The 25,393-nt window shown below is 47.9% G+C and overlaps 1 protein-coding gene across 3 annotated transcripts in view; it reads left to right on the top strand.

Moving 5' to 3' along the window:
• The window catches only part of LOC138570308 (cytosolic phospholipase A2 gamma-like), a 642,279-nt gene that overhangs the window by 592,518 nt on the left and 24,368 nt on the right, over positions 1-25,393 (top strand). For all 3 annotated transcript variants that reach the window (XM_069649085.1, XM_069649084.1, XM_069649086.1), the window contains one exon: positions 12,744-12,898. In XM_069649085.1, the coding sequence (XP_069505186.1) occupies positions 12,744-12,898 (155 nt within the window). The remainder of the gene's footprint in view (positions 1-12,743; positions 12,899-25,393) is intronic.

Below are 25,393 nucleotides of genomic sequence, written 5' to 3'. Positions count from 1 at the left end.
TGGGCCTGGCCTCTGAACTTTGCGATCTACAGTAGACCCTGCCTTACTTGCCTTGCATTTGTTCGTAAAAGTGTTGGTACCGAGTTGATTTCATACCCTGCCTTTGTCTCTCCCGTCCTAACGAATACTAGAGTGCCATCTAGGTTAAAGCATTCACCTCTGTCTGCAAATAAGTGGTGCCGTTGAACCTAGACTTGTCGAACTATTGTTAGGGGGATTGATTTACTTATAGCAATTGTGATTGAAGTTGTTTGCCGTATTAGTGCCAGTGTGTTTTCCATAGATGTGTTTTTATAAATAAATAACTATATATCTTTACACCGTAGCTCTGTCCGTGTTTGCTTGTTCTACTGTGTAAATTGCCCTATTTTGTATACTCCACATACTGCCTAACTCTTCTTGAGGGAAGTCTGACTACTCAGCCACAGCTACCAAGTGCATCTGCGTGATACAGACTGCTACCAAGTGGGTTTACTGCCAAACACCTGTAGTCCTAAATCTTTTGCAGTGGTCCCAGAGGGAACTGCACAGGTTTCCGCCTAACATTGTCCTATAGACCATTGGTAACAGCAATGATTCTCCATTCAGTGTATAGTACAGTAAAGGGACCACCGGATACCAAGATACAGTGGCAGGGGTTTCATTCAGGATACCTAGCGGTGGGTACGGAAGATCGGTCAATCTCAATGACACCAGCTGTAAGCGGGCCAGTGGGGTACTCTTCGGCTGCGTTTGTTTTTGTGTTTTTTTGTATTTGATGAATGGGGTCTCACGGGATGATGGGTAACTTCTCCCTATGACATGGACATTGTAGCTGGCCATTGTGTACCTGTGGCCTTTTTTGTTTTTTTGTCATAAAATTTAGTGTTGGAGTGTGTTTTGGCCAGGTCAGCCCTGCGTCATGGGCAGCACAGATCTGTCCACACCAAGGGGCTTTACATCAAGCAACACCCCCAGAGACATGTTCTAGGGGTACTGTGTGGTGTGATTGAGTGCTAAAGATGTCATTGAGTCTGGTTCAAACTCCGGGAGACGCACTTACCTGTTCATGTGGAGTTGAATGGCCTATCCAGTGCCCCAGGTAAGATTCCCATGTCAGAGTATTTTACTCCCTATGTTTTAAAGATGGGAGTCAAATTATTTTTTGGGTCGTAAAAATGTAAGTCCATTTCCCAATGGGAGTATTTTATAAGTCAGTGAACATATGTGTGTGATAATTATTTCTTTGCACCTAGTTATTCATGGACATTAAAAGATGGCGCGTGAATTCTTCCCTTCAGGCAGTAATGCTAGCACGACTGGTCCAGACACATCCATGGAGCCGTGTGGGTGCACATGCTCCTATTCAGGAGCGTTGCTAGTGGGGGGATAAGGGGGCTATAGCCCCTGGTCTTTTGGTTGTAGCCCTGGATAGAATCTCAGGAGCTACAACTAAAAGGCCAGCTAGCCCCCAGTCCCGACAGTCCTGGAATTAGCGTAGCCCCTGGTCTTTTCCAGACCTAGCAACTCCCCTGCTCCTATGTACCGGTTTCCTCTTTATGGGGAGTAAAAGTGGCAGATTCACCTCTTATCTGTAGGGCTGCGCTCATCCCCAACATCCGGCTACCTCTCCTCTCTAGCATGTCATTCCGGACAACACAGAGTTATTCATTGTGAATTGTATCAGTAGTTTACGGTCCATTACTGCTCTCCCTGCCATGGCTAATCCCATCACTCCAGCGATGATCGAGAAGCTGGATAACGGTTATGGCGCTGGGTCACCATTCGACAGTTCCGGGAATGCCTGCTACCTCTTGGTATTTCTATAATGCCATTTGCAATCTAATACCACACCATTGGCAAAACACACCCCTCGAAGAGAATTAGCACACGTATTGTGTTGCAAGAGGGCGCTCTGCAGGTCAGTTTCATTTCTCTCCTTCCCTTAAGGCATCAGTGCACCCTTATAGATCTTCTCCTTCCCCAAGATGATTGGACGGCTGTTTGGCAGCTCAGGACAGTGCTAATGCAGGAGCACAGGATTAATCTCCCACACATGCAGTGCTGTGTGATGGAAATGAAAAACAGCACAGTGAGGCTTCCTGCTAATGGACAGGACAGTACAGTACAGCATGCAAGGGTGGGCCATCTCTGGATCAAGGCCGAGAGGGAGGCTGTATTCTGGGATGTGCAGTCACTGCTCACTAGGCAGCCACAGTTTCCTTTGCACTCTTAACTCATTTCATGTGTCATTTTCTTTCTGATGCTTGAGAATCTGCTTAGAATCACATGCTGTGGATATAGTCCGACATCTGGTTGTAATCGCAGAGTGTTGCATTTTTCTTTCGAAAATCAAAAGGGGATGTCGACTTGGGCGTGACTGTAACACTATCCCTTCTTTGACATGTAGTGTACCCAATGATCCGTTACGCGTCAAGGTCCCCAAGATTGTTTTTTTCCGCTGGATTGGTTGGTCTTGTAATGCGAAGCTCGTAGCGTGATACAGATATATTGCTATTATATTATCGAACTACATTCCAGCTTTTTATGCACTTTCGTCCTCCCTTCGACTGTTTTCCACTATCGTCTGAAGACTTCCTCTGGACTCTCGATAACTGGCTGCTTCCTTCACATCAGGCTTCGTCCTTAGACAGTAGGGAATGTGGGGGGCCTTATTCCCGGCATTCCTGCATTAGACAATGCCTTTTCTTGGCATTACTTCTACTTTGCCTTGTCTGGCTGCTCTTCTGTTTATAGCTGATGATGGAGAGAACTCGTTTAAATGTTCTTCCTGTAAAGGGATGTTCCCATGGAGGGGCACTCATAACGAGTGTAACACCTTTTTGCCTTGTGACCACAATGGACGGCGTTGCTAGGTCGGTCGACTCTTTAAGCCTAAAGTGCTTAAAGAACGGCATACTAAGCAGTAGGCTATGTCTCGGGAGGATAGCTCAGTGGCAACATGCTCGCCTTGGAAGCAGGACGATATGGTGCAACATAGGTTCGATGCCTGGGTCCGCGCTTAGAAACCTCTGGGTATTAAGCGCGTTATAAATAACATATCATATCATACTCTATGCAGGCCGAATCCCATTCCCACACCAGCGCTTTGTCAGATGAGGATCAATCCAGCAGCCACGGCTTAAGTCCGGATGCTGAAGACATGATTGTGGAGTCTTCATATTCCCGCGTCCCCAGCCCCACTGGCCATGCTGAACCACTGCTACGGGGGTCCCACCCACTGGTGACAGGGGCACACACACTCACACACACACACAGTCTAAGCACACATCCCATGGGCGATCTCTGACGGTACCGTCAAAGAAGCTCACTGTACCTGCAGGTACATCAAAATTCATGATTAAACTTGGAGAACCTACTGGTTCGCAACCCACTGCACTTCCGCCTCTGCGTGCAGTGCATGGTTCGAATTCTTCAACTTCTCATGTTGCTCCTACTTCTAAATCTTCGGATGTTTCGGACATGTCAAAACGCACGTTGAGAGCTAAAACTCATCCTAAATTAAGGGAGGCACTTTCCAAAACACCTAAGCAGACTGGCACCCGTAGTACTGGGACACAGGATTCCCCTCCTGCTTTATCACAAGGATATGTACAGGCCTTTTTCACTTCATCTCCAGCCTTAGAGTCGACAAAGTCCTGTTGTAGATGAGGCAGTTTTTCCACTCCCTGAGACTCCTAAAACAGGGAGAAGGTGTCTGAATGCCTTTCTTTCTCTGACAGATTTCCTGAAAGATCTCTTTCCTTAGATGAGGAATCTAGGCCATTTAAATAACCTAGACTTCAGTCTCCTGCTAATCAAACTACCCCCACCCCCTAATCAAACTACCTCCCCCTTACGTAAACACACTGATATTCTTCTTGCTGATCAATAAGGCCAGGATGAGGGTCTGTATTGTATCCCAGATGAGGGAGACGACGTCCAGGATCCTAGTTCTCGGGACCCAGACAGGTGGCTTAATGACAACGATGACCAGGGTCCTTGGCCTACAACCCCCACTCAGGAGGCAGAGCCAGAACATATTTGTCCAAGACGCTGCACCTGTTGTGCAGCTGCGGGACACATCCCTTATGGATGATTAGCTGCTGTTCTGTGATATTCAGAACATTTTGAGTTACTCTCTCAGGACGTGGTGCCTGACCTTGACTTTGTTGAGGATATCCTTAAAAAGAAAAAGCCAGCGAGTCAATCTGTTCCACTGCTTAATTCCATTAAGAAATGGATTCACTTTCTCTGCTCACACCTTGGCCTGACACAGCAGTGAACCTGTGGGATAAGAATGCGTGTAGAGCTGCTCCCTCGGATCCCCTATACATTCGGGACCACTCTCTTCCTGCTGTGCTGCTGTCTTCAGCTGAAGCTCCTCCCGACACAGAATGTAAGAAGTCGTTTGCCTCAGGCAAATGGTTCACATCTTCAGCCGCCTGTACCACCCTGTGATGGGTCTGGCAATGCCCTCACCTCTGTCAGTCAGGTGGGCAGGGGGTGGCAGCCTCCACCTGACCCTGACCCTGGGGGTGGCTATATGAGGGAGGACCACCAGGGGAGCTACACCTCAGAGAGATGACGGGGCATCGTCGGAGGAAGCCACATACCCCCCTTTCCCTCAGGTAGACGCCCACTATGTGGGCAGGGGGTGGCAGCCTCCACCTGACCCTGACCCTGGGGGCGGCTATATGAGGGAGGACCACCAGGGGGAGGTACACCTCAGAGAGATGACAGGGCATTGTCGGAGGAAGCCACATTCCCCCTCTATCCCTCAGGTAGACGTTCACTATGTGGGCAGGGAGTAGCAGCCTCCATCTGACCCTGACCCTGGGGGCGTCTATATGAGGGAGGACCACCAGGGGGAGGTACACCTCAGAGAGATGGCAGGGCATCATCGGAGGAAGCTACATTGCCCCCCCCTTTCCTTTCATGGATGGTTACTCACTTCTACATGCCTTAATGGCATATTGTCACACTCTTCCCCATCCTCTTGGGAAAGTTATTTGACTACTTTCCAAACTCCTAATTGCGATGATATATTGACAACTGAGATGAGGAAGAGGCAGGGAGCAGTGAGGATCACTTCCAATGAAGTTCACTATCCGCATCCACCACGCCATTCAAGAAATGGTCCCATAACTACTGACACGAGAAAGAACAACAGAGCAATGATCACCAGGACCAGGCGACCAACGCAGCGGTCTAGTTGGTGGAAAAGGTCTAATCAAGCCGGGACGTTTAAAATTGACTCGGCTGATGAAGTGAATGAGAGGGGAGAACTGCAGACTCCATTCTGCCTCGTGACCCTTAATGAAGCCAAATACCATGCTGGAGGGAAGCGCGCTGCGGCAGGCGGCAGGAAGGCAAACTTGAATCAGGGAACAGGAAGCCAAGGTGCAGACATTTCACCACTTGAGGGGAGAGAGCAGCAGGAGCCACACACTGAGAAAGAAGGGTCAGTGAAACTGCAGCACTTATCGGGGTGCAAGAGAGGCAATACGCTAACGCAGCGAGGAGCAAAGGAACGCTGGAGGGAACTGGTAAGCCCAAGGAACACAAGTGGGTTACCGGGTTGCTTGTGAGTGCGTGCCGCTCTGTAAGACTATCACAAAATTAAAGTAACCGAAGCGAGGTGAATGCCAGAGACTAGCAGTAAAACCAAAAAAACACAAGTGGGTTGCAGAGGTGTCTAACCGAGTGCGCCGCTTCATAACAACGCAGCGAGAGATCAAAATGAAAGCCATTAAAGAAGTGAAAGCATTTGTAGAACCAGTGAAGAATAGGTTGTGCCCCCACCCCCTTAAAACAAAATACTCTGTAATAAAGCCCTGCCAGTGCATTGTGCCAGGTGAAGACAAATATTGGTGCAAATTCTACTGGGTCTCAAGGAAGGATCATGCCCTTGAGAGTATGAACTGTTGTGGGAACTGTTGAAAGGAGGATCTCGAGCAAGGCCATGCCCTTGACAGTATGAACTGTTATAAAACTGAGCACAAGGAAGAGAGAATCCCTAGGAAGAGTGATACCCGCAGGATTCTGAAGTGAAGAGGAAGGTTGGGCAAGGGAGTGATTTCCCAAAAGGAAGTGAGTACACCCAGGGGAGAGTGTAATCCTCTTGGAAACCTGAATCTTCTTCTTGGGCCGGTATTCTTTGGTACAAGGAGTCTGGGAAGGAAGCTATTCCCTGAAATTGTGAACATTGTGCATTTGGAAACCTTCTTTTTGGATTTGAACTCGTGTTGAACTTGAGCATCTGAGCACTTTGAGAAATCAAGAGACCATAGCCTTTACACCTTGGAGTTTATTTAGAGGGTGAGGGCCCGAATAGGATTACGGACACAGGATGTACTTTAGTTTGGACATCTTGACACAGGACAGACCCATGAACCCCCCAAATCCAGGGAGTCACCCGTCTGACAAGCTGTACTCTTCTGTGGTGCCGTGCCTGGCCTGCAACAAAGGGGCACGGGCAGCAGCCCTGCTTTAAGATGTGTTTACGTGCACAGCTGCTTGAGGCGGTTCTCTTGCCGTGCCCTGCCCGGCTGCCACCGAGTGTTGCTGGGGCGACGTCTCATAAAGACGGCACTGCAAAGTGGAGAGGGTCACACTGGGCACACTCTGGGGCACACTTCCCTGCTGGAACTTCAAAGCCTGGCAGATCCTGTGCCCCTGTGCCTCTTCCTCATTAAACCCTTGCATGCCATCAAGTACTCGCTAATGGCAGGACAGCACGGCTGAACTCTCCCGGCTGAGACGCAAGATGGGCTGTGCCTGAGGGCAGAAAGCCCTAGGGCATTCCTGGACCATGTAGTGGCCCTTACTAAGAGGAGCCTCGGCTAACACACTCTCGATGGCAATGGCATCTGGAAGTATTGATGACCCTTGCCTCCTCCATTTCCATCTACCCAAATTCATATATGTTCAATTTCTAATAAGAATATTTGGGGTATCGATGTGATCCGGTGGTTTTGCAACCCATCTAATAATCTGCATTTCACTCTCGGCCCTGGAATTGCAGCAACACATTGTGTGACTCTGGGCAAATATGTGATCTCTCTGTGCTATATCTAGTGAAGATGCCAACTAGGCGATGAGGCACCCTCCGGCCCCAATACCTCCTTCTACCTCCCCCAATCCTAACCTGGTGTCTTTCATTTGGCCTCAACTTGACCCCACATGACAGACTGTTTGGCACCTCAAGTCCGAGATACCCCACCTCAATGAATGTTGTTTGTAAAGCACAGCGCCTGGAAACCAGGTCTGCCCATATCAAGTGCCTACAAATGCAAACACGTGTTCCTTTTGGAAAGCGTACAGAGATGTAAGCACTACAGTGTGCCTTCACATTCCAGTGGGAAGTGTGCATTACTACAATACGCCACACTTGCTTTACAGTAAACAGCCTAAAGAAACATGCTGTTTTGTGAGCACAATATACAGTACACAGTATCTCCCACTTATAATAGGACCCAGGCGCGCCCCACCAACACCTGGCTTCAACACAGAAGGAAGCCTGCAGACTCCACTGACATATTGCATCCACTAGACGGTAGAGGGGACCTCTCTGTGCTGGCTTGCTGTGTGATGGAAAGTAAGTCCATGCAAGTAGAATATACACAGTGATGAAAGTGGGGGCATCGAGTAGTGTGGGGGACCCAATTTATAAGGGGCTCATCCGACTAACTGGCAAACCCTTACCCCCTGAGTCTATTGCCGGAAGCAAGGGTGGGCAGCTGAATGAGTGTGTGCTTAGATGGACGCCTGCATCACACTCTCCTACTCGCAAGGCCCCTTTGGCGAGCAATACGAAGGCACGAGTGCTCAGACGCCATCCAGTGACCTGAAGCCACCCAGTCTGACACGCGAGGTGTGCAGTGGTACAAATGGCCACGTGGGGGCTGCAATGCAATATGCAGTGTTTCATCTGGGAGTGTAGTGGTGCATATGGCCGTGTGGTGGATGCATGGCATCACTGCATTGAGGGTGGGGGGTATGCATGTAGTGTTTCATCTGGGAGTGTAGTGGTACTTATGGCTGTGTGGTTGTTGCATGCATCACTGCATAGGGGTGGGGGTGCAGTGTTTCATCAGGGAGTGTAGTGGTACATATGGCTGTGTGTTTGTTGCATGACATCACTGCATAGGGGTGGGGGTGCAGTGCTTCATCTGGGAGTGTAGTGGTGCATATGGCTGTGTGATGGTTGCATGGCATCACTGCATTGGGGTGGGGGTGGTGTGCAGTGTTTCATCTGGGAGTGTAGTGGTACATATGGCTGCGTGGTGAATGCATGGCATCACTGCATTGAGGGTGGGGGGTATGCATGCAGTGTTTCATCGGGGAGTGTAGTGGTATATATGGCTGTGTGGTGGTTGCATGGCATCACTGCATTTAGGAGGGGGGGTGCAGTGTTTCATCTGGGAGTGTAGTGGTGCATATGGCTGTGGGCTGTGTGGTGGATGCATGGCATCACTGCATGAGGGGTGGGGGGTATGCATGCAGTGTTTCATTTGGGAGTGTAGTGGTACATATGGCCGTGTGGTGGCTGCATGGCATCACTGCATTGGGGTGGGGGGTATGCATGCAGTGTTTCATCTGGGAGTGTAGCGGTGCATATGGCCATGTGGTGGTTGCATGACATCATGGTGAAGTGTTTCATCTGAGTGTATAGTGGTACATATGGCTGTGTGGTGGTTGCATGTCATCACTGCATTGGGGTGGGGGTGGTGTGCAGTGTTTCATCTGGGAGTGTAGTGGTACATATGGCTGTGTGGAGGATGCATGGAATCACTACATTGAGGGTGGGGGGTATGCATGCAGTGTTTCATCTGGGAGTGTAGTGGTACTTATGGCTGTGTGGTTGTTGCATGCATCACTGCATAGGGGTGGGGGTGCAGTGCTTCATCTGGGAGTGTAGTGGTGCATATGGCTGTGTGATGGTTGCATGGCATCACTGCATTGGGGTGGGGGTGGTGTGCAGTGTTTCATCTGGGAGTGTAGTGGTACATATGGCTGTGTGGTGAATGCATGGCATCACTGCATTGAGGGTGGGGGTATGCATGCAGTGTTTCATCGGGGAGTGTAGTGGTACATATGGCTGTGTGGTGGTTGCATGGCATTACTGCATTGGGGGGGGGTGCAGTGTTTCATCTGGGAGTGTAGTGGTGCATATGGCTGTGGGCTGTGTGGTGGATGCATGGCATCACTGCATGAGGGGTGGGGGGTATGCATGCAGTGTTTCATTTGGGAGTGTAGTGGTACATATGGCCGTGTGGTGGCTGCATGGCATCACTGCATTGGGGCGGGGTGAATGCAGTATTTCATCTGGGAGTGTGGTGGTACATATGGCTGTGTGGTGGATGCATGACATCACAGCATGGCGGGTGGGGGTTATACATGCAGTGTTTCATCTGGGAGTGTAGTGGTACATATGGCCGTGTGATGGCTACATGGAATCACGGCATTGGGGTGGGGGGTGCAGTGTTTCATCTGGGAGTGTAGTGGTACACATGGCCATGTGGTGGCAGCATGGCATCACGGCATTGGGGTGGGGGCTAGCAGTGTTTCTTCTGAGAGTGTGGTGGTACATATGGCTGTGTGGTGGCTGCATGGCATCATGGTGCAGTGTTTCATCTGAGTGTATAGTGGTACATATGGCTGTGTGGTGTTTGCATGGCATCACTGCATTGGGGTGGGGGTGCAGTGTTTCATCTGGGAGTGTAGTGGTGCATATGGCTGTGTGGTGGATGCATGGCATCACTACATGGGGGGTCGGGGGTATACATGCAGTGTTTCATCTGGGAGTGTAGTGGTGCATATGGCCGTGTAGTGGCTGCATGGCATCACTGCATTGGGGTGGGGGTGTGCAGTGTTTCTTCTGGGAGTGTAATGGTACACATGGCCGTGTGGTGGCTCCATGGCATTACGGCATTGGGGTGGGGGTGTGTGCAGTGTTTCATCTGGGAGTGTACTGGTGCATATGGCCATGTGGTGGCTGCATGGCATCACGGCATTGGGGTGGGGGGTGTGCAGTGTTTCTTCTGGGAGTGTAATGGTACATATGGCCGTGTGGTGGCTGCATGGCATTACGGCACTGGGGTGGGGGCGGGTGCAGTGTTTCATCTGGGAGTGTAGTGGTGCATATGGCCATGTGGTGGCTGCATGGCATCACTGCATGACGGGTGGGGGGTATGCATGCAGTGTTTCATCTGGGAGTGTAGTGGTACATATGGCCGTGTGATGGCTGCTTGGCATCACGGCATTGGGGTGGGGGATGTGCAGTGTTTCTTCTGGGAGTGTAATGGTACACATGGCCGTGTGGTGGCTGCATGGCATCACGGCATTGGGGTGGGGGGTGTGCAGTGTTTCTTCTGGGAGTGTAATGGTACACATGGCCGTGTGGTGGCTGCATGGCATCACGGCATTGGGGTGGGGGTGTGTGCAGTGTTTCATCTGGGAGTGTAGTGGTGCATATGCCCATGTGGTGGCTGCATGGCATCACTGCATGATGGGTGGGGGGTATTGGGGTGTGGGGTGTGCAGTGTTTCCTTCTGGCAGTGTAATGGTACACATTGCCGTGTGGTGGCTGCATGGCATTACGGCACTGGGGTGGCGGTGGGGGTGGGTGCAGTGTTTCATCTGGGAGTGTAGTGGTGCATATGCCCATGTGGTGGCTGCATGGCATCACTGCATGACGGGTGGGGAGTATTGGGGTGGGGGGTGTGCAGTGTTTCTTCTGGGAGTGTAATGGTACACATGGCCGTGTGGTGGCTGCATGGCATTACGGCACTGGGGTGGGGGTGGGTGCAGTGTTTCATCTGGGAGTGTAGTGGTACATATAGACGTGTGATGGCTGCTTGGCATCACGGCATTGGGGTGGGGGGTGTGCAGTATTTCTTCTGGGAGTGTAATGGTACACATGGCCGTGTGGTGGCTGCATGGCATCACGGCATTGGGGTGGGGGTGTGTGGAGTGTTTCATCTGGGAGTGTAGTGGTGCATATGGCCATGTGGTGGCTGCATGGCATCACGGCATTGGGGTGGGGGGGTGCAGTGTTTCTTCTGGGAGTGTAATGGTACATATGGCCGTGTGGTGGCTGCATGGCATTACGGCACTGGGGTGGGGGCGGGTGCAGTGTTTCATCTGGGAGTGTAGTGGTGCATATGGCCATGTGGTGGCTGCATGGCATCACTGCATGATGGGTGGGGGGTATGCATGCAGTGTTTCATCTGGGAGTGTAGTGGTACATATGGCCGTGTGATGGCTGCTTGGCATCACGGCATTGGGGTGGGGGGTGTGCAGTGTTTCTTCTGGGAGTGTAATGGTACACATGGCCGTGTGGTGGCTGCATGGCATCACGGCATTGGGGTGGGGGTTGTGCAGTGTTTCTTCTGGGAGTGTAATGGTACACATGGCCGTGTGGTGGCTGCATGGCATCACGGCATTGGGGTGGGGGTGTGTGCAGTGTTTCATCTGGGAGTGTAGTGGTGCATATGCCCATGTGGTGGCTGCATGGCATCACTGCATGACGGGTGGGGGGTATTGGGGTGTGGGGTGTGCAGTGTTTCCTTCTGGCAGTGTAATGGTACACATGGCCGTGTGGTGGCTGCATGGCATTACGGCACTGGGGTGGGGGTGGGTGCAGTGTTTCATCTGGGAGTGTAGTGGTGCATATGCCCATGTGGTGGCTGCATGGCATCACTGCATGACGGGTGGGGAGTATTGGGGTGGGGGGTGTGCAGTGTTTCTTCTGGGAGTGTAATGGTACACATGGCCGTGTGGTGGCTGCATGGCATTACGGCACTGGGGTGGGGGTGGGTGCAGTGTTTCATCTGGGAGTGTAGTGGTACATATGGACGTGTGATGGCTGCTTGGCATCACAGCATTGGGGTGGGGGGTGTGCAGTATTTCTTCTGGGAGTGTAATGGTACACATGGCCGTGTGGTGGCTGCATGGCATCACGGCATTGGGGTGGGGGTGTGTGGAGTGTTTCATCTGGGAGTGTAGTGGTGCATATGGCCATGTGGTGGCTGCATGGCATCACGGCATTGGGGTGGGGGGGGGTGCAGTGTTTCTTCTGGGAGTGTATTGGTACACATGGCCGTGTGGTGGCTGCATGGCATCACAGCATTGGGGTGGGGTGTGTGCAGTGTTTCTTCTGGGAGTTTAATGGTACACATGGCCGTGTGGTGGCTGCATGGCATCACGGCATTGGGGTGGGGGGTGTGCAGTGTTTCTTCTGGGAGTGTAATGGTACACATGGCCGTGTGGTGGCTGCATGGCATTGCGGCACTGGGGTGGGGGTGGGTGCAGTGTTTCATCTGGGAGTGTAGTGGTACATATGGCCGTGTGATGGCTGCTTGGCATCACGGCATTGGGGTGGGGGGTGTGCAGTATTTCTTCTGGGAGTGTAATGGTACACATGGCCGTGTGGTGGCTGCATGGCATTGGGGTGGGGGTGTGTGCAGTGTTTCATCTGGGAGTGTAGTGGTGCATATGGCCATGTGGTGGCTGCATGGCATCACCGCATGACGGGTGGGGGGTATGCATGCAGTGTTTCATCTGGGAGTGTAATGGTACACATGGCTGTGTGGTGGCTGCATGGCATCACGGCATTGGGGTGGGGGGTGTGCAGTATTTCTTCTGGGAGTGTAGTGGTGCATATGGCCATGTGGTGGCTGCATGGCATCACTGCATTGCAGGGGGGGATATGCATTGATGCACCTGGACATGTACTGCATCTTCTCTTTCATTTCCAGATACCGCTTTCCCCAGTGAACTTGCCCATAAGGAGTACATACATTTAATCGATGCTGGCTTGGCAATAAACTCTGCCTATCCATTGGTTCTTCGCCCGGAGAGGAAGGTGGACCTGATCCTCTCCTTTGACTTCAGCGCGGGAGACCCCTTCGAGGTAACGTCTACCTGAGCAATGCTGTTATTCAATTCAGAACATTGAAGGGGGCGTATGTGCTTGCATTGGTCTGTTCTCTGTCCCTATATATTAGGATATCCACCTACATCCCTAGTGTGTAGCCCTTCTGTAGATCTCTCTACACTGCCCTTACTCTCTTTCACACACCCTCCCCTTATCATATTCTGTGTGCATCAATATTTCTTCAATAAACACATATAACATGCATGCAATGACTACCTCACCTCACTCACTCTATCCACTTTTATATCAAATGACTGTACTGTATCATGCATTGTACCTCACACTGTAACGACTTGTATGTACTAAATTATGACAGGCACTGTAACTAAGCTTTGAGATTTCCTGTACTGCTGCGCCCAGCTGCCCAAGGGCTTGGTGCGCATTATCAAATCAATAAACAAGCAAACAACATACATGTGTAGCTTTACATTCAAAAGCCTCGGGTCAATGTACAGATCTAATACTGCCTCATACATGCCTTTCACATTACAATTCTGAAGGTCGACATGCATTTGAAATGCACTTCATGCCAAATGTGACAGACTGCGCAGGTGCCAAAGCAAACAGTGTGGGGGTGGGGTTTGGGGGGGTGTCTATATAGGTAACTGTCCAGACGCCAGCTGACGTCACTGGAGAATGACATTGCAAAACTCGTGAGGTCATCTGGCGGTGAGACCGAAGGAACGCCCCCCTACTTATGCTGGTTACCTGTTTAATTGGATCACAATCGTCAGAAACAAACCTGGTAAATAAATGATCTGTCTCAGCTTTGTTTAAATCAAGGCAACGTTCCCCAAAATTATGCAACTGTGAAGCAATAATTATAATACACATCAAACTGCCGTGATTTTCCAGTGACCCCTGAAGGAAAATACATGAGACGAGTAAACAAACAATCCTGGTTACGTAAAGTTGACTTAACCATCGAATATCACAAGAACAGTTTTTTTTGTGGTGCTTATATACAAAAGCTAATGTAAATGAGGACCCAAAACCTGCCCTGGTGCTACGCAAAGAGGGAACGACCAGGCACCTGTGATCCCTTCATATGGCGGTGGCCACCTCACTGCATACTGGCCAACAGCCAACATGTTTCATTCCATACTGGCCAACAGCCAACATGTTTCATTCCATACTGGCATTGCAACTATTGCAATGAATAACCAGTGGGTAAACTATGAAGGCAAAGACATTGAGGACAGTGTAGGTGCAGAAATCAAGTAGGGTGGGTCTACCTGCCTGGAGTGAATCCTGTAGTTAATTGTGAGTAGGAAGGAGTCGTATCCTGTATTGTTCAGGCATTTGTTATGTTCAACGGTGGCCTCAATGTCCACTTCATCGAGGAAAAACCTGTCTACACCAAGAGAAATGGAGTAGAGAAACCCTCGTTGGAAAAGACAGTACCAGGAAGAAAAAGGCGGAACACTGGCCTTTAGTGTTTCCAGACAATGGTGATGAGCAATGAGTTCTTGCTATTTATGGAAGCAACTGCTGAGTGTGAGTCCTATGGGCAAGTGGCAAATGGTGGTCAATTATTGTAGGGATATATGTGATAAAGCAGCATTCAGCCTGCTTGGGAACACTTGTAAGGTTTATTACCAGCTTCTTAAGTATCTTCACAGGTAGTTACATAGTTTACAGGAGAGTTACCTTAGTAGGACAAAACACTGGCAGCCCATCACCCAGGCAGGGGAACACCAACTGCCTGGGTTACAACCTTCACCCACACATTCGGACATTCAGGGACCAACACTCCACATGACATCACAACATTCCTTATAGCCTAAGCAAGCTATACACAACAACAACAATATATATAACCCAGTAAACTAATAAGTAAGGGATGCTGCACTGAGAGTGCTGACAGCACTCAGCCATTTCTTACCTTGCAATTTAGTGATTTGTTATTTGGTCTCCCCCTGGCGTACAGCTGGAAACTGTAGCAGTGGGATGTTACATTGTATAAATGGGCACAATGGAGAACCATGAAACCGACACATGTGTATATCATCACATCCTGATGATGTCATTCCGCTGAAATGACTAAGTCACAACAAATATAAACAAAACATAGATATCAGCTGGTGTGAGCGGGTACAAGTAAAGGTAACTCCAAACTACATCTAGCCACGGGTGCAATAAATAAAAAGGGCCTGGGGAGATTTCATAGTTCAAACCTCTACATCCCTTTCCTCCCTCGTATGGAACAACCTCCCTCATCCTCTTTGTCTTGAGCCGGATCTCCTCAAATTCCAGAAGCTCCTCCAGTCTTTCCTTTTCACCTCCTCCATCCACGCATCTCGGCTAAACCACACAGTTGCTGGGATTGGTGACCAGGGCCTGTATGCGTCCTTTTGGACCCTGGACTCCCACACCCAATCGCCATCAGCCTCAGCTCGCTTCCAGCACTTGCCAAGGCACCCACTGGCCTATGCCACCATAGGACTGCACTCATGGCAGCTGACCTCTCACCTAAGCACTTTCAGCTGCTCACTTCCTAGCACTTCCCTCTGGGTACACCTAGCACCTATCACCCACTCCCTCATCCCTTCTCTCTCTCTCTCTCTCTCTCTCTGCACTTGAACATTGCTGAATGGTGATGTGATGGGTGGTATCATGATCTAGAGGCAAACATTCTGCAAACAGTAACATATTGCCATCCATTGGGGAGTTCCAGGAAGTGCCAACCACTGTAGTGACCATGACTTTTTAAGAGTTTGTTGGGAAATGAATATGGAATTGGTAACAAGACGTTAGGATTCTGAAGTTGTGGTCAACTCTGGAAGGAATCGCCTGAGAATGAAGTCGTACAATAGAGCATAGATATCATTAAGCTGTTTGGGAGTGAAATGTGTATGAATTCTAAATTATGTTCCCCAGCTATTATGTTTTATGGAGAAAAAAAAAGGTGAAGGTTGTAAGGAACTCATGCAGGGACGTCATTTAGGGGTCGCCAGAGGTCGCAACTGCGACCTCTGAGGCCTCACTTCCCTTGCGATCTCTTAAAAAAAAACAAAAAAAATGACAACTTTTTGTTTTCTTCAAATTCAAGCTCCTGGGCTGTGGCTCTTAATTTCTGGGGTGGCTGGCTTTCTTGTTCAGGCCCCTTAAAAAAAATATAATAAAAATAAGAACAGGAGTGCCACAAGTCTAACACTTTCAGCACTGACCCTAAATAAGGAAGAATAGGAATACCAAATAATGTGTCTTTCTGGAATTCTATACAATAATTGCTAGACTCATTAAAGGTTTATTTCAGGCACACTTCAGGGGGTGAGTCACTGATTTAGTCTGTTCTTAAACCCTGCAACTCAGCCTTTCATGCTTCTGAGGTCGATAAATGAGGACCGACTCAGTTTGAGTGATATTGGGTGTATATTTTTTCTATGTAAAGCGCCTAAGGGTAAGTGCTATATAATAACAAATCATTATCATTTGGTCATGGACATCTGCTTGCATTCACAGTAATTTGGTGATATGGGCCTATACACACTGATCTTAACGATACATATGTCGATCCATTTTTGTATGAAATGTACATCACATTATAGTGATATCGTAAGCATATTTTTCATAGTGTACAATGTTATGTGATGCCACTTCATGTTTTGTCAACGGGTGAAAGGTCGTGTTCCATCGCTTCCCGTAATATCACTTCGGGGTGGGGTCAAATGACATTGCTTCCTGTGATGTCATCAGGGGGTCATGGGTTGTGTGATGTCACTTCCGCTACCCCTGGCATTTTGGTGAAATTACGTCCCTGAACTCATGGTGGCAACAGTAAAGACACACAGTTCAAGGGTGTTTATTAAACTGTATATGCAGGTGGGAAAAACACCTAATCTAAACCTCAATCAACATGGAAGCATCCTACGACCAGCAAATAATAATAAGGCAGTCCTAGTGTCAACTCGTCAAATAAAAGGGCCTAGACTAATAAACTGATCGTCAATCCCTACAGCTAAATGCAAAAATGTGGTATAGTGTTCACACGAAAGAAAAAGTGTTCATAAATGATACATCAGGATGTGTCTCCCTTCCCCGCATTTTGAGTACGGGACAAGGCATGACTCAGCACATTCTTGAGCTTTCCCAGCACAAGACTACAGTTCCGTTGTCTGGTATCAGGACCTCCGGTAATTAAGTCTCTTTTCTACAAAATGTCTCTTGCCTCTGAGGGCCTGATGTGTTCAAAAATAACAAAGTTCCTTTCCAATGCACATTGGGTGATGACTTTACAACTGCGTCCCCCTCTTCCAGGCTCAGACCCTTCTCATATTTTTGCCTCCCCCGTCAGGTTCATTATGGAATTCACTTGTCATTGGGTGATGGGTTTTCACCCCTGGATCCCCCTCTTCCGGGTTCAGATCAACAAAAAGTTCCTTCGGTGGTTAGATCTCTTGCTTCCAAGGGCCTGGTATGTTCAAAACCGTATACAAAAGTTCCTTTCTGATTGCACTCCTGTGATGATTTTTCACCCCTGGATCCCCCTCTTGCGGGTGCAGACCCTTTTCTCCGGTTTGCCTCACTCTGTCGGGTTCATTACGGCCTTTCAGAAAAACCATCACCTGTTACATTTAGAAGACTTAATGGGCCTCATTACGGCTTTGGCAGTAGCCATGCCCTTAATAAGGGCATGGCTGCCACCAAAACCGGGTCCGGGTTCCCTGAATGGGGAATTACCGGGCCATTCTGAGTTTGGAGGGACCGGTAATTGTCCCTACAGGGAACCCAGGCCCGGACCTTCCCCATTCGCATTTGAGCCCCCATAGAGCTCAATGGGAATGGGAGCGGGAGCTAACAACGGGCCGATTACGACCAGCCAATTGTTAGCTCGCTGGTCCCCTCGCGGGACCCGCTCTGGAGATCTGGTAAAATCAGGCGTCCACATCGGGTCCCGCGAGGGAACCTCGTAATGAGGCGGAATGGGCTTAATGGCGCCGGCACCATTAGCGCCACCCGTTAACCCATTCCGCCAGGGTCGTAATGAGGCCCAATGTACTTTTAAACAATGGACTGTGGACATCCCTCCGTCGGTTTCCCTCTTCTCTCACTAAGCGGGCTTCATCTGTGTACTCTCGTGCTCCACCTTTCATCCCTTTGGGGAAAGAACAGGGCCCTCAGTTGTGCGTGATTGTTATTAATTGCCTGACCCTTGTGTTGGGACATGTCAGGTAAATGGCTCTGGTGTTAGTTAGTTGTATTTCATGGTGTAAGAAAGTGTTTGTGTCAGAAAAGGGAGCGGGGTAGAGTTTCTGACTATCCTACGTGGGAGGATGGGGAAAAGGTGCTATAAGAAAGGGGATGGTTAGTTGACTCAGAAAGGTGAGCTTTGTAGGGTTTGTGACTTGAATGGGGGATATCATAGGAGGGGTAGTATTGCGTCACAACAGATTAGGGGTTTGCGAAATAATCAGGAACGTGGAGGACAATGACAGTCTTCAGGAAAGACACAGGAAACAGGGATTCTGGGAGAGATATTTTCTGAGTACAACAGGGTTTGAGTCCCTAGGGGATTGGTTACATTCTGAGGAGTCATTGGATCTGGACAAGAGATCTTCATTGGGAGGAAAGGGGGAAGATGTGGTACAGCCTACAAAGGTTCCAGGGATCCCATCCTTTTCTCCTCCTTACCTGGTATAATACTGTCTCACACCTGGATTATTCCCCCGAACACAACCCCGGGCTTCCCATCCAGGTGATCCTTTCTCGCTCGTTCGCCCCCCGGGTTGGGATCCGAGCGCGTCAGCCCTTCCCATGCCACCTGAATAAGGGATTCTGAGGGTCCGCTTGGGAGAATACCCTCAGGTTTCTTACAGGGTAGACCAGTAAATGCCAACATCATCATGTCTTTGATTCTGAGATAGTGGCAGCTAAAAAGACACTTCTAGTGGATCGTAAATGTATAAAAGCTTCTTCTGTCTGGAGACCTGGTGCCTGTGCTGATAAAAAAGGAGACCGAAATATAAAACTTGGATGCATTTACATAAAGCCTATATGCTGGATCCAACCCCCCCTATTGGTTGGCAGCTGTAATCAACGAAGCTTCAAGCCTATGCACTGCTAAACGGACTGATGATACATGTCCCAAAATGGAAGGTATTGATATTACAACCAGGCTGTGTTATGCCCAAGGATACGTTTAAATGGTTTTTGAATCGGGAACCTGTACACATGGTAGAAACCGTCTCATATGTGGGCATGTGCATTAACTCTAGTATCACTGACGCCCCGAATGTAAAGAGACTGCAGCTGAAATTAGAATGTCGACATCTCGGCCTATGAATATTCTTAAGCGCTATGCAAGGTCTTCGTGGATGCATGTAGTACCAGCCTTTAAATTGAAGGCTACTGCTATCATGTCATATGGGGCAGAAGCTTCTTTTGCCCTTTCATAGAAGATATGGTCCACTTTGGAAGGTATTTTTTTGGATACCAGTACAAGTGATCAGATTTGAGTTAGGTCTGATATCATTCTAAGGGTTAGCCTGTTGGGAATCTATGCATGTGTATCGATAGTGCATAGCGGAATATGTGCTGCCTATATTCCAATCATTAAAGATGGTGGTACTGTAAAGTGATGGAGAATGGATTTTATTGAAGTGGTGGAGTTCTTGTAAGAGCATATTGTAAACAAGAGGCTCAACAGAAGATGTTTTAATAACTAACCCACCTCCATTAAGTTAAAATTATGAATGCAAGATTGGATTCGAACCCAAAAAGAAAGGAACAGTTTTACCTTATTTTCCCATCTTACTCATCAAAGTAGGGCTTATAATTCACTACCACCTTACTTGTGTACAACCCCAAACACTAGGTACCATAACACATTCATGAGGGTTCCTATGAGTTTATACTTTCCAAAAAGATGTTTTGGCTTCCTGGAAGGTAGTGTCTGGAGAAGAATTAAATTGTAGGTTTTTTGGAGGAAAAGGGGATGCTAGATGACTTGTAGCATGTTTTATTATTTTGCACAGCCCCAACAGCTAAAAGAACTCTTTATGTAGGACAATGTATTGTTAGCATGAAGACTGTAACGGCAGATAAATTCTGGATTGTTTTTATTAGTGCAGAAAATGTGTCCAGGGTTTTAGATGTCATTGATGATATATTGAAATGAAAACTGTTTTAATTTTTAGAGTGTTTTTATATTCGCAATGGAATGTAATTAATGCATTCATGAACTTGTGCAAGGTCTGTAATAAACAATATGCAAATAAAACATTAAAACAACTATAGGCTACAACAATTCACAGATCTGTGCACCACTGGGTATTTGCAAATTATATATCGGTACTCTAGTTTCCTTCCTATCCCATTGCCTATGCTACTCTTGACCTCCCTGCCGTCTGTTTCCATTCTACTGGACTCAGTCTGCCGTTAGTTTTGTCCAGCCTACCTCCAGAATTATTCCATCCTGGTTCAAGACACCAAATTCTAAGTCTGGTTCTTCCCCTTTGGGGGCTCTCCTCTTTACTTGGAAGTTGGCTTTGGATTTCATCCCTTCCTGTAGCTGCCCTGTAGTGGGGGTGGCAACCGGAGAGGATGGTCTCTTTCTTCGGGACATGCTTTCTAGCCAGGAATGATGACCCTCTCCAGGACCTTCTGCATCGCCACCCAAGCTTCAGGGGAGCTCTGACACTCAGTCCTCTACAGTGACCAGTTGATTAAGCGTGAATCTGAGAGGCACATCTCTAGCTCGTAGACGCGGGAATAAGATGATCTAGGGATCAGCCTTTTATCACTTAAAGCGCGACTGCAGTCTACGTGAAGTAAATACTACTTAATTGGTCCATCATCTCACACCAATCCAGTTCATATAGCTTCCTTTTAACTTAACAAAACTGTCTTCATAGCTTCAAAATAGTTATGCAGGGAAGTCTGTGTTCCTTTTTCCACCCATCGGGCGGTGGATCCAAGATCTTTCAGAATAGAGGGTGTATTGCAAGTCACTACCGCTGCCAAGGAAACTAATCTAAACTCATGTCTTATAATGCAGTTTGGAATAGATCGGGAGAGACCCAAACCTCTTTATCAAATATTAACCTGCAATGAATTGAGCTAAGGACCCATATCAACCAAGTTGGTTTCCATACAATAAGTCAAGGGCGGTGCCATCTTTTCTAAATAACATTTACAAAAGGAACCAATGTGAACCTACACAGGGTCAGGCGTATCTTGTTTAATTGTGTTATAAGAGGCAACAATTTAAGTTTCAATCGGTTCCTTATGCCCATTTGTGAGCAATTGCTCATGATGTCAAATCCCACACCTTTAATGCATTGAGCACGTTCTAGGCACGTAGAGCCCACTGTCCATGACATAATCTTTGGCAGACATTTACAGGTAAGGATATTATTTGGGATCTCCTCAGGCTCTGCATACCTATGGAAAGCCGACGGCATTCTCTGCTGGCCGATCAGAGTTAGATCGAAAAGCATAATGTCATCTGCAAATGCAAGCCAGTGGAGTTTCAAGGCACCTAGTGTAACTGGGTACAAATTCAACATTCCCCACAAAAACCTGATGTCGTAAATATACGTGTTAAATTGAGTGGGGGATAACACGGAACCCTGACAAAGTCCTATCAGAGTGTTAATAGGATGGGTCAATAAACCTTCCCTTGGCTTTAACAAGGGAATCCTGCACACCCCAATAAAGTAATGTCTGCCCCAGTCGGTGCCTGTTTACCCTATAGAATGCACAGGATAAGTCCATTGAAGCTAGATATACCGTCCCAATAGTACCCTTCAATGCAGCATCTCTAACTCGGGGGCTAACAAACCATTAAGGGAGGTACCCACCCTCTTGTGGAAACCAACCTGGTAAGGACTCTAGATGTTACTTTTTTTAACCAAGATTCCAACGCTCTTAATTAGACTGCAGCAAATATTTTACTAGTAGTGTCTCGGAGAGCGAACGGTCTGTAATTAGCTGGAACTGACTGCTCTTCTTTTCTGAAAATCGAAGTGAAGTATAACTTCCAGGTTGGAGGCAGATGCCTGCTTTGTAAAATTTCTGTGAACACATTGTAGAAAATGAGAGCCCAGGAATTAGGATCTTTTTTAGAGTAATAGGGGCTAGCATATCAGGTCTGGGAGCCCTTGATTGCTTGCTACTAATAATGAATTGCCGAATATCATTGACCTCTAAAGGGTTAAATTCCAATGCCTCCCCAAGGAATGGTGAATGTCCACCACAGCCTCACCTACAGAGCATACGCTGTAGTATAGTATTCCACCCATGTACTTTCTGCAATACAATTAAAATCCTCACAAATTGTTAATTTCCAAAATTACGATGTATTGACCTGTATCAATAATTGGACCATTTGTTGGATATCTTTCAAGATTAATTTAAATTTGTCTTTTTAGTTCATTGTTATATGATTGACAAACCTTCCTCTTCTTAAAAGCATATTCCTCACTAATTAAGAATTGGCCACCTAGGCTGCAAATGCAGGCATTCTTCAATTTCTTTGCATTTGAAACCATGTAGTCAAAACTATGGGTACTGTGAGAAACCTGAAGGTGTCTCACTTACTAGTCCCTGGGGATCTGTCATCCAGGTGGCCAAGACATGGCCATCGCTATTGGATCCAGTTCCTGGAGGTGGACCAGTGCGGAAGGATCATCTGGATGAGGGGTGCTCGGGAGTGGAAGTGGGACACACCGAAGGGTGAGACGCGGTATCCCCTTCTTTATGACACATTTTCCCCATCCTGCTCAGTAGGATACTTAGAAAGTGTATCCCCCCTTTTTTGACATGAATACTTTTGCACAGCGTGACCGACAACAGAATCATACCCAAGCCATTTACCTGACATGCCCCAACACAAGGGTCAGGCAAAGTCAGGCAGTTACCAACAACTACACACCAACTACCTTTCCCTAATCCATTGGATTAAAAGCAGAGCACACAGGCACACTCCGAGCAAAGCTGAACGCACAAGCATTTCAGGACAGCAGTTCAAACGGAGGAGAAAGGCGGCGAGATCTGAGAGGCCATCAAGGAGGGAGTTGCCCCAGCCCTTTTCAAAAACCTGATCTGCAAAGCCTCCAATAAACGATATGCAATATCAGGAATCGCGGATGACATGTGGTGCAATGGATATCAGCCTTACATGCCCCACTCCTGCACTGATTGCCAGGGTGGAGAAGAGTGGTGGCCATCGAGGCACCATCCTCGACTCCAGCAGGAAAAGAACAGAGCAAGTTCAACACAGCCGGTGAGTCGGAAGCACCCGATAGTAAGACCGGTTTGTGTTAAGCTAAAGTTCAACCTTAAGAAGATAAAGTAGATAAAGGAATTTTGAGAACAAACTTGGTATCAGAGTTGAAGGTCTCTGACTGGTACCCCCTTTTCTGGATAAAGACACTATTACAAGTTTGCTGGTCTGGAATCCAGGGTTGCGGTAAGCTCACAGGCACACTTGTTTCCGGACCGGCAAACTATGTGTTTGCCTGTCGTGGCCGCTGAGCCCAACAGGTCTGACCCTGCTGGGCGCAGCGGCCATGGTATTCAGACCCTTCATGGAAGCACCGGCACAGTTAACAATGGTGCCAGCGCTTCTGAGTCCCCACACCGATAGAGTCCTATGGGACTTTATGGGAATGGGGACTTACTTTTTACCAGCGCCTAACTTCCCGGACCGCCGGATTTGTAATCTCCCATTGGTACCAGGAAGTCAGGCGACTTAAGCACATAAGGCCCTGATACTTGAAAAGAAACTGTGATCTCGTTCTGGGGAAGACCAGGAGTGTGCTGTACTCACTGTCCACAATGAGTGGTTGGTCTGAACCCGACTGAGAGAGGCTGACGATTGAGAGAAGGATTGGAACCCAGCTGAGGGGTATCCAAGGGTGACCTGTATTCACCCCATCTAAAGATTACCTGAAGGAACATTTGTTTTGGTGTGTCAGGCCCTCTAAAGCAATAGACTTTGCACGAGAAGAGACTTAAGCACAGAAGGCCCTGATACTGGAAAAGGAACTGTGACCTCGTTCTGGAGAAGCCCAGGAGTGTGCTGTGCTCAGGAGTCCTGTCTTGTCCTGTGCTGTGCTAGAAAACAAGGGGAAGGGAGACCTGGCTAAAACATCCTGACTTATCATTTTGTGAACAATTATTTATTTTCTTATGAACATTATCTCACCCTATTTTGTAACATAGCGGTAAGGTTTGGCAATAGGTTTCTTAGTATAGGCTCTTTTGATTTGACAAGATGCCACTAGGACTGCCTTATTATTATTTGATGGTCGTAGCCTGCTACCATCTTAGATTTAGGTTTAGATTAGGCATTTATCTCACCCATTTTACAGTTCAATAAACCCCCTTGACCTGTGATCACTTGTCTGTCTTGCTTTGATGCCAGGCCTTCCTTACAGTATGCTTTACTGAGACCAATCTAGAAAATGTCCCTACTGATTTTTATAAATATACGTCAGAAATGAAATATTTATCATGGTCCTTCCCCCTCTATACTAGGATATAAATCTGAAACCGCCCTCGTGAACTTATCTTTCTTAGAGAAGTTCCATTGAACTAATTTCCTGGGGCTAACCTCTACCAGGGATCGCAAGGAACACAAGGGGAGTCATTGCATAAGAACATAGATTGTCACAGCCGTTGTCTTCTAATGAAAGAGTCAACCCGCAACAATGGGACATCAAAGAAGCAGAGAGAAAAACCTGATCTATCCAGGAACGTTGCGTGCCTCTTTCCCAAAGATGTCTTAGAGGGATCATGAGCATTAGGGAGGAGCAGGTTCCATATCACAAAGAAAACTCTCCAAGCCTGCCCCATTTTTTCCTACTCGTTTTAAATCAGGTACTTGACCTTGACCACTCGAAATCGCCTATATGACCTGATGTACAACACGAGTTGGAATCCCCACACACAATAATACTGTTGGCATGTACAGCATCGAATCAAGATTCAATCAACTTCCTCATCACTTCTAGGACTTCACCAATTAGACATTCGTTGGGGTCCCAATATAGATTCACTTAAAAAATCTCTTCCCCACTTCCCTTCAATGTCATTCCACAAGCTAGCATGCCCTTAGATGTTGAATCAATTAGGAAGGCTTCAGTCGCTAACGTAATGCTAATAGCTACAGCTAAAATATAAATATCATGTCCCCACATACCCAGATCTACATTGGCCAGATCATTGATATTATGTGAGCCACAACAATGCCAAGATGGTAACTTCTAGAGTTAAAGGTCGCTTTGTCGATCCTTCGGAAGGAGGTTCTCGCATGTTAGGCGGAAACCTGTGCAGTTCCCTCTGGGACCACTGCCAAAGATTTAGGACTACAGGTGTTTGGCAGTAAACCCGCTTGGTAGCAGTCTGTACCACACAGATTCACTTGGTAGCTGTGGCTGAGCAGTCAGACTTCCCTCAAGAAGAGTTAGGCAGTATGTGGAGTATACAACATAGGGCAATTCTACACCGTAAGACAAGCAAACA

The sequence above is a fragment of the Ambystoma mexicanum genome, chromosome 2q (assembly GCF_040938575.1).
Source record: "Ambystoma mexicanum isolate Mex_15411 chromosome 2q, UKY_AmexF1_1, whole genome shotgun sequence".
Lineage (NCBI taxonomy): Eukaryota > Metazoa > Chordata > Amphibia > Caudata > Ambystomatidae > Ambystoma > Ambystoma mexicanum.
The sequence above is the reverse complement of the archived record's forward strand: the minus strand, read 5'-3'. Positions and strand labels throughout refer to the sequence as shown.